General features: G+C 54.1%; 1 protein-coding gene across 1 annotated transcript; it reads left to right on the forward strand.

Annotated features, from left to right (window-relative positions):
* The first annotated feature begins 44 nt into the window (after positions 1-44).
* Positions 45-10,345, forward strand: CUNH7orf26 (chromosome unknown C7orf26 homolog). Its single transcript, XM_007941056.1, has 6 exons — positions 45-236; positions 800-1,021; positions 3,720-3,885; positions 6,524-7,051; positions 8,328-8,367; positions 10,144-10,345. The coding sequence occupies exons 1-6, from the start codon at positions 45-47 to the stop codon at positions 10,343-10,345; spliced, it is 1,350 nt and encodes a 449-aa protein (XP_007939247.1).
* The last annotated feature ends 4,775 nt before the right edge of the window (positions 10,346-15,120 follow it).

Below are 15,120 nucleotides of genomic sequence, written 5' to 3' on the forward strand. Positions count from 1 at the left end.
GTCCGGCGCGCTGCCGGCTCCCGACCCGGGGGGGCGGCGGCACCATGAGCGACATCCGCCACTCGCTGCTGCGCCGCGACGCGCTGAGCGCGGCCAAGGAGGTGCTGTACCACCTGGACATCTATTTCAGCAGCCAGCTGCAGAGCGCGCCGCTGCCCATCGTGGACAAGGGCCCGGTGGAGCTGCTGGAGGAGTTCGTGTTCCAGGTGCCCAAGGAGCGCGGCGCGCAGCCCAAGGTGCGGCGGGGGCGCCGGGCAGCCCAGGGGCGTCCCGTCCTACCCACGTCCCCCCTTTGCGAGCGGGTGCCTGCGCTGACCGTGCCCCGGTGCGCTCCTTAGTCCTTCCTCCCGCCCCTCGGTGACAGGTATTTGCCACACCAAAGGTGTTTTAGGCTCCAGGGGCTCCGATCTCGGCTTGGATCGCCTTGCAGCACGTCCAGCCGTCCTCTCTGGAGTCCCCGGCGTTGCTCGGCTGCGTGCCTGTCGTGCAGCGAGTGGGCAGCCACGGCCCCGTGGTGCTAAAGGAAGAGGCTTTGGGTACTGCCCGCTCTTCTCACTGAAGACGTTACCCTGTCGTCGGGATTCCCCAATTGTTGTGCATCGTCCTGAGTTCTCCAGGACGGAGTCTATTAACGTCTAATGACGTTTTCTGGGATTAACCGTAGGATTACGGGCACGTGGGCTTCCACGGGTGGGAAGTGGTACCCCGGAGGAAAGGAGCCCCCTGTGTATTTGCCGTGTGGATGGCTGAACGCCTTAGAGCCGCGTGTCTGACAGCTTCTCCTGGACTTGTTTTGCAGAGACTGAATTCCCTCCAGGAGCTTCAGCTGCTTGAAATCATGTGCAATTACTTCCAGGAGCAAACCAAGGACTCTGTCCGGCAGATGATTTTCTCCTCCCTTTTCAGTCCCCAAGGGAACAAAGCTGATGACAGCCGCATGAGCTTGTTGGGAAAGCTGGTATCCATGGCAGTGGCAGTGTGCCGCGTCCCTGTGTTGGAGTGTGCGGCCTCCTGGCTCCAGGTAAAACCACCGGTTGCCGTCGCATCGTCCCTGTCTCATAGTGACCTGGTGTGACAGCCGACCTAGGCCCCTGGGCCCCGTGGGATTTTCAGGGGGTGATGTTTTGCAAGTAGACCACCAGGTCTTCCTCTTAAGACACCCCTGGGTGGACTTCAGCTTCCAGCCTTTGTTCAGTAGCCAAGCACCTTAACTGTTGTCACCACCCAGGGCCTCATAGGGTCCAGGGACCTTCTCCCAAGATCCCTGATGAGTAGTTTACTGCCAGCGTTCTTATTTGATTGGTGTCTGAAGTACCCTTTTCTCTTCCATCATCAGTGCCTTGGAGACGGATCTCTGCTCCCTCGCCTTGTCTGGATATACCAAAACCCACTGCCACGCAGTTGATTCCGACATATACAGACCTTATTGGAAAGAATAGAATTGACCCCCTGGTTTCATAGGCTATAAGTCTTTATGGAGATAAACTGCTGCATCTTTGTCCCATGGAGTGACTGGTGGGTTTGAACTGCTAGCCTTTTGGTTAGCAGTCAAATACCTCAACCACTGTGCCAGCAGAGCTCCTTATTCTGAAATACAAACAGTAACTATTCTTGAGAAAACAGTTGTTCTTCACGGTGAAAGGTGCCATCTTCTCACCTTCAGAACAAGTGAAACAGTTCCTTTTCCTTAAGTGAAAATCACATGGTAGGATTTTGAAAATAGCAATGTAAACAGCCTCAAAGATAGTTTTGTTTTTTTTCAAGATTATGTATTGAGTTGTGGCAGTGTCTACCTGTTATTCCGAAAAAAACAAACCCACTGCCGTCAAGTGGATTCTAACTCATAGTGGCCCCCATTGTGTTTCCAAGGCAGTAAATTTTTATGGGAGTAGATTGCCTCCTCTTCCTTCTGCAGAATGGCTGGTGGGTTTGAACCGCCAACCTTCTGGTTAGCAGTCCAATAGTGAATAAATGCTTTAGGTACCGCACCACCAGAGCTCCTTTGTTAGAAGGCTGTTTTCTTACATTACTGTTTGGCGTTGCATTTGCATTAAGGCGCACTGGTGGGGCCGTGAGTGGTTAAGCATTCAGCTGGTAACCACAAGGTCAGCAGTTCAAACCCACCAGCCACTCTGCAGCAGAAAAGACCCGACAGTCTGCTTCTGTAAAGATGGCAGCCTTGGAAAAGCAATGGGGCAGTTCTCTCCTGTTGGATCAATACGAGTCAACTCAATTGAGTTTGGTGGCACAGTGTTGTTCACATGCTTGGTACTAACCATAAGGTCGGCAGTTAGACCTGTGAGAATAAGACTTGGTAATCTCATCTTGTAAAGACTGAAAGCCTTGGAAACCCTGTGGGGCAGTCCTGTTCTGTCCTCTAGAGGCACTGGGGGACATTACAAAGTCAAGGGCTCTGCTAGTGGGTGTAAGAGCCTTCTAAAGTATTCTTACATATCAAAGGAAAAAGCGAGTATATTTGGGATTGATTTCTTACTAGATCGTATTTTGGAAGATTCATTTTGTTTTGCTTTTCTGCTATTCTGAATCTCTTGAGAAATTGGTAATCCACTCAGGAGAGTTAGTAACCAAAATTTTGTCCTAATCCTCAGCCAAGGGAACAGAATTTTGCTACATGTTTCACAAACACTTTTTCCATTTCAATTTAATTAAATCTCTTCCTTGTTCTTTGCGGTATACCTCAATGGAGTCTGAGCCTGAATCCTCACTGGTCCAGGCTGTAGGGCATCTGGAGTGACCCAGTATTTCTCTTTGACCTCAGGGTCCCCTTTAGTCCTTGACAACCAAGTTTAGCATTTCTGACTCCTCGTAGAAGTTTTCCATTTACCTCTTCTGATGCTTGGATGCTGGCATTTTGCTAGATGAAAGCAGATATCAGCGGTAGGAAAGGGTCTTATGGTCTCAGTCAGGGTTTGCCACCCTGGGGCAAGCTTCCTCCTCAGACATGCTGGAGTTTTTAGTGACAGCTTTGGCGTTGTGGGGACAGATGACACCCTGAATGTACAATCTCGTCTTCCTGTCCGCTGTTGTTCCTCCTACAGGGCGAAGTCAGAGCCCTGATCCTACAGCATCCTGAGCAGCCATTGAATGTGGCCATCGCCACAGACAGGACAGAAAAAAGGCAGGGGAGGGTGGTGACGTTGGACTCAAAAGTGTCAGAGAAGTCTGTTGAGGGTGAGATTGTAAGGAACTTAGGAAGTGCTGCTCTAAAGAGACTTTTCAGCATGTGGTCATTGACAAGGGCTCCTAAGTCCTTTCAAAGTTGGGGCAACTGTTCATTCCTACCTGTGGAGCTTCTCTTGGACTTCATAGGCTTACAGAGATCATCATTTCTCCACCTGACTTCAGAAACAGTCATTCCTAAGTGAACTTGAAAGCTGAGGTTGGCAGACTTTTTCTCTGAAATGGCCAGATAGTAAACATTTGAGTGTTTGCAGGTATCGTAGCAAGAGCCACTGGAAATCACAGGCAAACCAATGAGCACAGTGTGTTTCAATAAAATTTAATTTACAAAATCAGGTGGCAGGATAGCTTTGGTCTGTGGGCCTCAGTTTGCCAGCCCTTGCTTTAAAATAAGCACTGCCCATTTTTTCCTGTTTATGAAAGTGAGCCCACCAGCTCTGGGAGTCTTGACCGTCTGTACAGAATTTCCACATTGGCTCACAGCACCTGTAATGTGTTGCACTGTGGCTTCTTTCCAGCGGACACCTGTCGTCTACTGCGTGAGGTTAGCCAGGGCCCTCGTGGATGACTACTGCTGCCTGGTTCCAGGATCCGTGCAGACACTGAAGCAGATCTTCAGTGCCAGCCCCCGCTTCTGCTGCCAGTTCGTGACGTCCGTCACCGCGCTTTATGACCTGTCCTCAGGTAAAACGTTAAATGGGGTGTCGCTGTTTAGAGAGGCTGCAGCTGATTTTATACCCAGCTGAAGTGTCCAGTGAATGTGTTGGCCTCTCACCCTCTGAAATGTGTGTTTTCATTTTAGGCCAAAAGCTAAAGGTGTGTGGGGGTCACCTGGGCTTATGCAGTTGGCTAAGGGGGTGTGTTCCTTAGTGGTACCCTAACTTGGAATGTTAGGAGGGACAGACAGCCCTCGAAGCCAGGGTCTAGTGTCTGGGTAAGACATGTTTTTGTATCTAAGCCCTGCTGTGTGAGTCTTCTTCCCTAGATTTGCAACTCACTTTTTTAATCTCTCAGTTTTTCTTTGACAATTTCAAAATTTCAGGAAAGTTGCAAGAATAGCACAACCATTCATCTGTCCCCCACTCAGATTTATCAGTTACTAACATTTTGCTCCGTGTCCTCTCTTGTCCTCTCTGGCCTCGCTTCTTCACACACACAAGACAAGATTTTCCTGAACTGTTTGAGAGTTGGCTGCCAGTGTCCTATACTGAATGCTTAGGCACATATCCTGAGAACAAGGCCGTTCTCACATAACCATGACATCGTTTCCCACTTAAGAAATTTAACACAGGCAGCCCCGCCTTACAGTGAGCTTCTGTTCAAACAACTCTGTCATACGTTGGTTCTGACATAAGTCAAATATGTTGGGTGGTTGGTTTTTTTTTAGTTTTCATTACTGTTGCCTTTTATTAGCAGCATCTCTGTAAATCTGCTGTTTATTTGTTTTTGGTCATTGACATGAGAAAGGTGACATCAGCAAACTGTGCAATGTTGTACGTAGGACGTACTACTAAAGATAAATGGTAATCTTAAAAAACAAACCAGACGATCGTAAGTGCATTTTGTTGTAACTGGAAGATGTTGTAAGTCGGGATTGTCCTGTATTGCTGCAACACTGTTATCAAACATATAGCGTGTGTTCACATTTTCCCACATATCTCAATAATATCTTTTCTGGTCATCTTTTTTTTTTTCCTTTGGACATTGGGGAGAATTCAGGGGTCATGCATTACACAAAGTGGTCATGGCCTTTTCAAAACCTAGAACAGCTCCCCAGCAGTGAAAAACAAATCTTCCACGACACTGATATTTTGACGCATCCGGCCTGTTGGACAGGATGTCCCCAGTTTGGCTTTGTCACATGTTTCTTTAGAAGGTTGGGGTCAGGTGTTCTGGCAGCAGGGCTCTGTGGATGATACGGCAGTGTGCTGGGGGCACACGTGCCAGTTCGTTTTTTATTGGTGACGTGTTGGAGGCCCTCTCAGCCGGATGCAAGTAGAGGTTCCTAGGGTGCCCACCAGGAGGCATGTGGAGGTCCACGTCCCTCACCCCTGGCTGGCAACAGAGCCTTCAAAAATGACGATCATTTTATGCAGGTTTCCAATCAAGACGGGAGCCCTGGTGGCACAGAGGTTAAGAACTTAGATGCTAAGCGAAAAGTCTGCAGTGTAAACCCCCAGCAGCTCTGTGGGAGAAAAGACCAGGCTGGCTGCTTCTGTAAAGACAGCGCTGCAGACCCACTGGGGTAGTTCCTTCATCCTCCAGGGCCGCTGGAGTCGGAACTGACTCCACGGTTCACAGCAACAGCAGCAATAATGCAGACGACCCACTCTGGTTGGGTTAGGGCCAAGGTCATAGTTGAGGGAGAAACAGCCATTCTCTCCTGAGAAGGAGCCCTTGGGAACTGCCTACCAGCACGGGAGAAACGGCCATACTCTCCTGAGGAGGAGCCCTTGGGAACCGCGTACCAGCACGGGAGAAACAGCCATTCTCCCCTGAGAAAGAGCCCTCGGGAACCGTGTACCAGCACGGGTCTCACTCACGCTGCGCTCCGCGCTCTCGTGCTTGGCTTTCTCTCAGCAGCCTGGAAGTGGCTTCGCTTGTCCGTGGGCTGTGGGATGCACACGGCCAGCCTGTGGGTGTCGCACACCCACGCCAGGCTGGGCAGTGTTTCCTAGTGGTTAGAGAGCAGGCCCTGAGCCAGGCCCACCATGTGCTCATAATGAGCCTTGGGCAGATGACCCACGCCCATGCCTCAGTTTCCTTGTGATTTATATGGGGATGAAATGGGTTTGTAGGGGGAGTAATTTGTGTAACAGACGTGGACTAGTGGTCAGCGCAGAATTGATGTCATTGTGGGCTTTTGTATCATTGTCCTCTGCTGAGCTGCAGATGTACCATCAAGTTGGACCCAACTCATAGCGACCCCTCATCGGGTTCCCGAGGCAGTATCACTACAGAAGTAGATTGCCCAACCTTCCTTCTGAGGAGTGGCTGGTGGGTTTGAACCACCAGCCTTCTGGTTAGCAGTCAGGTGCCTTAGGTACTTGAATAGGATGAGCTGTCTTCGAGACCTAGTGGAGTTGTAGGGGATTGTTGGTTTAACATATACTACTTGAGGCCCCCCTTGGCCTGAGGGTTCTGGGCTGTGGCGCTACCAGTGAGGGGGACAGCATCCCGGCACTCACGGAGCTGGTGTCCCAGAGAGGAGTCGAGCCTGGGAGCCGCGAGGCACACGCCAGGTGGTAAGTGCCGAGAAGTCAGGGCCCAGCCACCCCCTGCTGAGGTGGAGACCTTTGACCTGATGGGTCTTTGCTTACAGATGACCTCATCCCGCCTCTGGACTTGCTCGAGATGATTGTCGGCTGGATCTTTGAGGACCCGAGGTTGATTCTCATCACGTTTTTAAATACGCCGATCGCAGCCAACCTACCAATCGGATTTTTAGAGCTCACCCCGCTGACGGGACTGATCCGCTGGTGCGTGAAGGCGCCTCTGGCCTATAAGAGGAAAAAGAAGCCCCCGCTCGCCAACGGCCACCTCAGTAACACGGTGACAAAGGACCTGGGCGTGGACCTGGACGGGGACTCGCACGTCCTGTACTCCAAGCTGCACCTCAGCGTCCTGCAGGTCCTGATGCTCCTGCAGGGCCACCTGACCGAGAAGAACCTGTACGGCCGCCTGGGCCTCATCGTCTTTGACCACATGGTCCCGCTGGTCGAGGAGCTCAACAGGCTGGCGGACGAGCTGAACCCCCTCAACGCCTCCCAGGAGATCGAGCTCGCGCTGGACCGGCTCGCGCAGGCCCTGCAGGTGGCCATGGCCTCCGGGGCCCTGCTGTGCACGCGAGGTGGGTGCTCTCCTCCCAGCCCTTCCTGGGGTGGGCCCCCACACCAGCCCTGACCTCCGTGGCTTTTGGGGTGGCTTTTCCTCTTGGTGAGCACAGGGGAGGGGGCGGGGGTCGCAGAAGATCCTCCACTTGGACACTGTAACCCACCCCTGCAGCCACCTCTGCGAGCGCTCCCTGGCCGCCACCTTGTCATCCGTGGTGTGTCCAGTCTCTCTGCCCAGGACCAGGAGCCCCTCCCAGCAGGGCACTTGCTTGCCTCTCTTTCTCTGCAGCCCTTTGTTGTGGGGCATTGTTGGTGTTTGTGGATGCTGCTCAGTTGGCGCTGACACGTGGCGACCCCACTTAACATGGTAGACTGCCCCAGATGGTTTCTTAGGGTGTCACCGTTACGGGAACAGATCACCAGGCCTTTCCTTCCTGTAGCAGCTGGGTGGGTTCTGACCCCCAACCTTTCAGGTTGTCAGCCGAGCCCTTACCCACTGTGCCGTGAGGGCACCATGACGAGACATTTGCATACGATGAAACACACAGACTGACGTGCAGAGTTTCAACAAGTTACAGTCTCGAGTTACCCCTGCACTAACTGAGGCAGAGAACAGCCCCATCCGCTGCCCTGGGGGCTCCGGCTTCGGAGTTTCCCTGCTTGAGCTCCCCAGGCCACGATCGGGCCGAGCAGCACACGTGGGCTTGCTCTTTCACTGTTGACTCGCTCACGGGCAGCCTGGGGCCCACGTGACAGTCACCAGTGATGGGCTTCCCATCTTACCTGAGTTCCCAGAATGCCCGGGCACCTGCCTCCCTCAGGACGTGGATCAGGAAACCAGGAATGGGGTCTCTGTTCCCCTTGGTTTTCAGGGGATGCTGAATTGATGACCAAGTACAGCAGCCCCATCTCTCCAGGGTTAGGGAGAATGGTGGGCCGTGGCACGTATCTTTTTGGGACACACTAGAGACTGTTCACAAAACCAGCTCTGGTGGGCTGCCCGCAACCACCCCGTGCCCACTGATCTGCTGAGAGCCCTGCCTTTGGACGCTGGCCCGGCCACCTGGCAGCTAGCCAGTAGGGTTGCACCTTCCCTGAGTAACCTTCCTGCTTGAAGCCTTGTTGTTAGAACAAGCGTTGCACAGAAGAACACCAGCCATGTCTGAGTGGTGCTGGGGAAACGTGGTGCGAGGCACCGTCCTTGTCTTGCCAGCATTCTTGTATAGAAAGCCCACACACTGTCACCTCATTGTGTCCAGGCTACTCCTTACCTGTGTGTCTCCTTCATTTCAGACGACCTGCGAACCTTGTGCTCCAGGCTGCCACACAATAAGTAAGTGCCTCTTAGGCTGCCGGCTGGGCCCAGGACTAGGGGTCACGTCACAAGCATGGTGGGCCTCTGGGTCTTGGGGCCCTGGGGAGGGTTTGTCTGCAAGGTTGAGAGTGTCCTGTGTAGGAGCCCCTTAAGGACTTGGTGATACATGGGGAGCGGAGGTGATGGCCTAGCCCCACGGGAGGAATTGTAAGTAGATACTAAGTGTAAAAAAAGTGGCCATCTTGCTAGGAGTCAAGGCATACACTTGGAAGACACTCTGTGTGTCTTTAAAGCTCCCTGGATGCGTGTACGCTTATTTCCTGGTGAGACCAGCCTGCTCTCGCTCTGCTGGCGACGTGGTTTGTGACCCTGTCTAAGGTTCTGCAGCACCTTGCTCGAGGCCACAGAATGTTGGCTGAGTGGGTGCCTGGATTCTGAGCGCTGTTCTCATGTTATTTGCTGTGACTTTTGGGTAGGCCCTTAACCTCCCTCCAAGTCTCGGTTCCCACCTTGAAAAACGAGCGCAACCTTGTAGGACCGTTACCATTGGCTGCCTGGGAGTTGGCATCCCCATGCACAACAAGGTGAAACTCTGGCCGCTCCTGTGCCAGCCCCCGGGACTCGATACGGATCAGACCGTCAGGACCCACGGGGTCTCCCGGGCTGATTTTCAGAAGTAGGTTGCCACGCCCTTCCTCCTAGTCCATCTTTGGAAGTTCTACTGGAACCTGGTCAGTGTCATAGCAGCGTCCAGGGCTCTGCTGCTCGGCTGAGGCCAGGGAAGGCCCAGGAGCTGACAGGGGTGAGGGCTCTCTCTGGGGTGGGGGTGGTAGGAAGGGGGAGGCTCTGTGAGGAGTTTCCGCAGGGACCCCGCGTTGGTGGCCGAGGCTGACCTCAGAGGAAGAGGGTCTCCACGTGCTGGGGCCGCTGAAAACCCAGCCGGGAGGGGCGGGCAGACGGGGGGCAGGGCCTCTCAGCTTGGGGGTGTGGGACCGCTCAGTGGGGGGGAGTCGGGGGGTGTGGGGAGGACATGCTGGCGTTGGTGGCTGTGATAGTGAGGGTCTGGGGAGACTCTCGGGGTGAGGAGGCCACCATGTAGGGGTGAAGAAGCCCTGTGGGGCTGGGCTGTGGAGGTCTGATAAGAGTGGGACCTGGCCCTGTTCAGGACTCGATTGAGTGTTGTTACCTCAGAGGCTAGCTTTTGAGCAGTTTAGCTTGGAACTCAGTCAGAGCTCATTCGTTAGGAACGACTTTGAAGAGATGTGCCTGGTGCCCATTTGCACGGGGCTGGGCCTCCCGGGAGGTGAGCTTGCGAGGCTGCAGTGGTGCCCACATGCTGTGGGTCCCGGGCGAGGAGGCAGGGCTCTGGACCGCGGCAGCAGAGCTGCAGGTGGACGCAGACCGGACCGGGTGCAGGGCCTGCTTCACAGTCCCCTCATGCTGCCTGTTCCCCCACAGCCGGCTCTGCTGTGTGACCCCACTCTGGGGCCTGCCGGTCCTGGGAGGGCCATCTCCAGGCCCCCTCTCCTCTCTGCTGTCCCCACCGTGAGCCCTCTCCGCCTGGGCCTGGCCTGGGTGACTGGCCAGGGTCTGTCACGTTCTGCCCGGCGTCACCAAGGCCTCTGTTCTGGTGCCTCTGCTGGACCCGGTGTGCAGGGGCAGCCCGGGTCCCGTGCCTGCCTCCCCATCTCTCCCCCAGGTGCCTGGGACAGGGGGGCCGTGGCAGCCCCGTGCAGCCGCGGGAAGGGCTCCTGGGTGAACGTGCCGTCCTAATGCTCCTCCTTGTCTTTGCAGCCTGCTGCAGCTGGTGATCTCCGGCCCCGTGCAGCAGCCTCCCCACACGGCGCTGCCCCCCGGGTTTTACCCTCACATCCACACCCCGCCACTGGGCTACGGGGCCGTGCCGGCCCACCCCGCCGCCCACCCTGCCCTGCCCACGCACCCCGGGCACACCTTCATCTCAGGCATGACCTTCCCCTTCCGGCCCATCCGCTAGGCCGGTGCTCCTGGGCCGCCGCATGGCAGGGTGCTGTCAGTGCCCGGGCAGGGGGATGCCGCCCGGAGGAGGGGCGGGTGATATGGGGAGGAGGACCTTGGAGAGGCAGCCAGCCGGCTCCTCCTCGCTGCCCGATCCTGCTGCCGAAGTTCGAGTCGTCGCAACGCAGGTGCCTCCTACCTGGTCATGTTCTTTCGAGAAGGGATGGCTGGAAGGGAAAGGGCGCGGCCCTCTGCAGAGCGTCGGGGCTGTTTCTGGAGTCGTCCCCCCAGAGCCCGTGTGGGAGCGGCACGGCTGGGGGGGTGCCGAGGGGCCCTCGGCTGCCTTCCTGGGGAACGTCGCGTGTCCCTGCACACAGACGGGTTCTTCTTACGCTCTGTGAGCTCAGAGCTGGTACGTGGTAGTTGCAAGTGCACTCACAGTGCTTGGCACTGATCAGGGAAGCCTGTCAGAATGTCCCCCGTCCCCTAGGAAAGGAACTTCTCTGTTTTATAGAGGTCTCTAAATTTTCCTTTCGTATGTTCAAATAAAACGTTTTTCTAAACAGTCCGCTAGCCTTGAGAGAATGTATCTTAGAAACTGACGGAGCGTGAGTCACAGTGGTTGTCTCTGCGGTCTGCCCCCATGAGGTAAGAAGATAGGAGGCTGGTTTTCTGTCGCTTCTGACAGAAACTCTGCAGACACTGCGTCTGTACCCGAGAAGTGGCGTCTGCAGGCCCCGCAGAACTTGGGTGTGTTGGCCTCGGGGCACGAGCCCTTTCTTCCCTCAGATACAGAATATAGCCTCAGGGGCCTCTATTGCTGGTTCACACGCAAAGGGAAGTTACGTTTCCAGGTTCTCCTTTGCTCGTTGCAGGGGGAAGGAAAGGTATCCGGAACCATGTCACATGGTGCCCTTAGTCTGAAGGGGAGAGAAGAGAGACGGTCACAGCACACAGCTTTCTGGGGAAGTTTAAGGACTAAGATAAACCTGGGATAAGATCTAATCTCGTGACTGACCCTTCTATTCTAGTTGAAGACAACTTGGGAGACCCAAAACCACACCAAGTTGCCTAATAATGAATTTCTGTGTGTGTGTGTGCGCGTGTGTGCGTGTTTCTGGAATTTTAGCCACTTTCAAGATAGTCCTGGGGTGGCACAGTTCATGGGCTCATCTGCTCTCCAAAAGGTTGGAGGTTCAAGTCCAACCAGAGGCACCTCGGCAGGAAGGCCTGGTGATCTGCTTTCAGCTCTTGGGAACCCTGCGGAGCACAGTTCTGCTCTGACACCCACAGGGGGCGCCGTGAGTCTGCGTCCACTGGACAGCATCAGGACAAGATGAGAACGTGATGTGGTCGGGAGGTCACATAGGCTCTCAGGGGACAAGCCATGGCTTCCCGAGGCACTTGGGGCTCCCGTTCCCAGCCCGTGTTCCTGACGGCCACGGCCAGGTCAGCCAGGCTAAGGATGGGCCTCTTTGGAATCTGTTCCAAATTAGTTTTTGAAAACCATGAATTACGAGGGAAGTGTCCTTGGAGTTAGAGTCTGTGAAAACCGAGCAGGACCTTGTTAGATGTCAAGTCTGTTCCAGCTCCCAGTGACCCCACATACGACAGAACGGAGCACCAGCCAGTCACATGTCATCCTCCGTCATTGCTGTGTTTGAGTCTGTCGTTGCAGCCGCCGTGTCCGTCCCTTGGACGGTCTTCCTCCTCCTCACGGACCCTCTACTTCAGCCAGCTTGCTGTGCTTCTCCAGGGATCGGTCTGTCCTGATAACTCGTCCAAGCACTTGACGTGAAGTCTTGCCATCCACACTTCCCAGGAGCGTTCTGGCTGTACTTCGTCCAACACATAGGTGTTCATTCTTCTGGCAGTCTGTGGATAGTCAATGTCTTCACCAACAGCACAGTTCACAGGCGTCAGTTCTTATTCATCATCCTTATTCATCATCCAGCTTTCACATGCGTATGAGCTGATTGAAAATACCATGACTCGGGTCAGGCGCACCATAGTCCTCAAAGTGACATCTTGGCTCTTTAACACTTCCAGGAGTCTTTTGCAACAGATCTGCCCCGCGCAGTGTGACATCTGGCTTCTTGACGGCTGCTTCCGCGTGTGTATATACACACATAGTTGTGTACACGCGCCTAAAAGTGGAATTGCTGGGCACAGCATTGTTTTAATGAAGGAAATCCAGAAGCAGCTTGACCAGCCATCAGTAGGGGACTGGCTAACGCAGACTCAGAAACTAAGTCCCTTGGCTCCCGTCGGATACCGTCCAGGGATCAGGCCACAAGGCTTCAACTCCAGGAGGACCGGGCCCTGTGGCACACTGATCGCTGCCAGGCGTGGGCACGCGGGCCACCCTGAGTGTTGCCAGAGTGTCGGAGTTTTCAAGGGAAGATGGAAATAGGGTTTTTTATGTTATATTTCTTCATTTGAAGAACAGTGCCCATATTTGGAAGCTAATCTGTGGTGCTGGAAGTCAGGACCGTGGTGGAGGGTGTGGGGGAACTGGAAGAGGCTTCTGGGAGCTAGTTCTGGGTGCTGGGGTCTGTCCAGCTTATAAACACTGATCGAGGCATACGCTTAGTGCCTGCTTCTGTGCGCTGTTACACTTCCATTACAATTCCTTCCCCCAGAATCCCACACCATGGTTTGGCCTTAAACGTATTTATGCACCAGAGCTGACCCATCAGCTCCTGGGGTTTGCCCTTTGGACATGGCAAGATCCTCAAGACATTTTTCTACAAGGAGAAAATGCAGAGAGTTTGCGTAGCGTTCTGAAGAGTTTAAAATACCATGTATATAAAACTTTTGTTAGAAAGACAAGATGATAGTACAACTTTCCCATCCCCGTTGTCATCAAGTAATTCTGACTCGACCATAAGGGACAGAGTAGAACTGCCCTGTAGGACTTCTAAGGCTGTCCATCTTTACAGAATCAGACCACCTCATCTCTCTCCAGCAGAGCAGCTAGTGGGTTTGAACTTCCAACCTATTGGTTAGCAGCCCAATGCCTTAACCACTGTGCCACCAGAGCCCCGGTTCATAGACACAACATAACGCAATCCCTCAGGTTGCCTAACTGGAAGAAGCCCCCCATGCGCCCAGCTTTTCCTGTCTTCAGGTTCCTTCTTTTAAACTGTCATTAAGTTTTATTGTGGTAATACGTATATTACAAAACATTTGCCGTGTCCGCCATTTTTATGTATACGTTTCAGTGGCATTAGTGCATTGTTTTGTTGATGTCACATAATACAATCATACACACATTCATTGTCCCAGTGGACATTGCATACCAGTGGTGATTCCTAACTTTACATCGGATTTCAGGTCCTCAGAACCAGTGCTTGTCAACAGGTGTATCCCCTCTACTATTATCCTTAATGAGGAGCTCTGGTAGCATAGTGCCTAAGGCATGTGACAGCTAACCAGAAGGCTGGCAGTTCAAACTCCACCAGCCACTCCATGGAAAGGAGACTGGGTAATCTACTTTTGTAAAGATTTACCACCTCAGAAACCCAAAGGGGGTCACTATGAGTTGGAATCGACTCGATGGCAGTGAGTTTTTTTTTTTTTTTTTTTTTTTTTATTAACAAGCAAGGTTCTAGAACAGCAGCCAGCTGCTTGGGTAATGCCTTGTGTTGCACCCTGGGTCAGTTAACCATGAGGCGTTCCTGAAACTAGCTCTGGAATGTGGCCCTTTCTGCAGGACCATTTCACTTCAAACCACCACTCATCCCCTGAAGAAAGGCATCCAAGGAGGGGTGAGAGAGGGGCCATCACACCAACACCAGGGGCTTACGTCCTTGAGTTGGGAGGCTGTGACTCACACATGGCCGTCACCGGCCTCAACGCAGGCCAGTCCCTTGTAGTTGCACTTGTGCTCTGGATAGAGCAGATGCTCCTAGTAAGGGGTGAAGCCACCAGACAGTGTGACAGAGGGGAACCCCAAACACCAGTGCTTTGGGGGGGGCAGGAAAGTCCAAAAATGAGATAAAGGGACCACATATAGGACAACGATGTAAGCTGATTTCTAGCCACTGGGCAGGAAGACAGAGGCTGTGACCATAGAACAGTTCTCGGGCCTCTAGCCCAGCAGCCCCATTCCCCACGTTCAGCGGCCCATCACCAGATCTTGGGGTTTTTAAAGAGAAGTTGTCTTCCTGAGAATTTTAATGTGATTTCCCTTGAGGAACCGCCTGGGCTACACGGACAGTAAAGTAGAGTGATGGGATAAGGAGAGAGTGCATCTGACCCAGGCAGGAGGCAGCTGGACAGGTGGGGGGGTGCCAAGCCAGGGAGGTCGGCACAGGGCTGCTGGGGAACCGGCCACGTGGGGCCTGCGGGTGCCCGATGGGGAAGCTTTGAGCTCTGCCAGGTTCACAAGGTGGCCCAGGTAGGCCCTGTCTTGTCCTCTTGACCACTGCCGGTGCCACCGCAGGGATCCTGGAGGAAGGGTCCGCTGAGTGTGTGTGTGTGTAAAAATGAAGGGTCTTCTCTGTGTCTGACTGTGTGTGTGGTCTTTGGGGTGGGGCGCCCTCATTCATGTCACCTAATTGTAAATTAACCACAGCTTGAACCCGAGCCAGGTGCGCCCCAAGGCTGGTTCTGCCCTTTATGGGTGGCAGGGCCCCGGCTGGGGAGGCCCCATCACTCCCACCCCTCTCCCCGCGTCCCCACCCCCGTGGAGCGACAGTCGCCAACCCGGCCGCCGCGCGCACGCCCGCGCCACCTGGCGCCCGCAGGCCGCCCGGCTCCCGGGCCGCCAAGGGTTAAGCCCACCGAGCT

The sequence above is a fragment of the Orycteropus afer genome, unplaced genomic scaffold (genome assembly GCF_000298275.1).
Source record: "Orycteropus afer afer isolate SDZICR_OR568_19922 unplaced genomic scaffold, OryAfe1.0 scaffold00006, whole genome shotgun sequence".
Taxonomy (NCBI): Eukaryota; Metazoa; Chordata; class Mammalia; order Tubulidentata; family Orycteropodidae; genus Orycteropus; species Orycteropus afer.

Bases quoted from the DNA above. Each gene is read 5' to 3' on its own strand.
- CUNH7orf26 (XM_007941056.1), top strand. From the start codon at position 45: ATGAGCGACATCCGCCACTCGCTGCTGCGCCGCGACGCGCTGAGCGCG. The intron at 237-799 runs GTGCGGCGGGGG...CTTGTTTTGCAG, and splicing joins AGCGCGGCGCGCAGCCCAAG to AGACTGAATTCCCTCCAGGA. The intron at 3,886-6,523 runs GTAAAACGTTAA...CTTTGCTTACAG, and splicing joins GCTTTATGACCTGTCCTCAG to ATGACCTCATCCCGCCTCTG.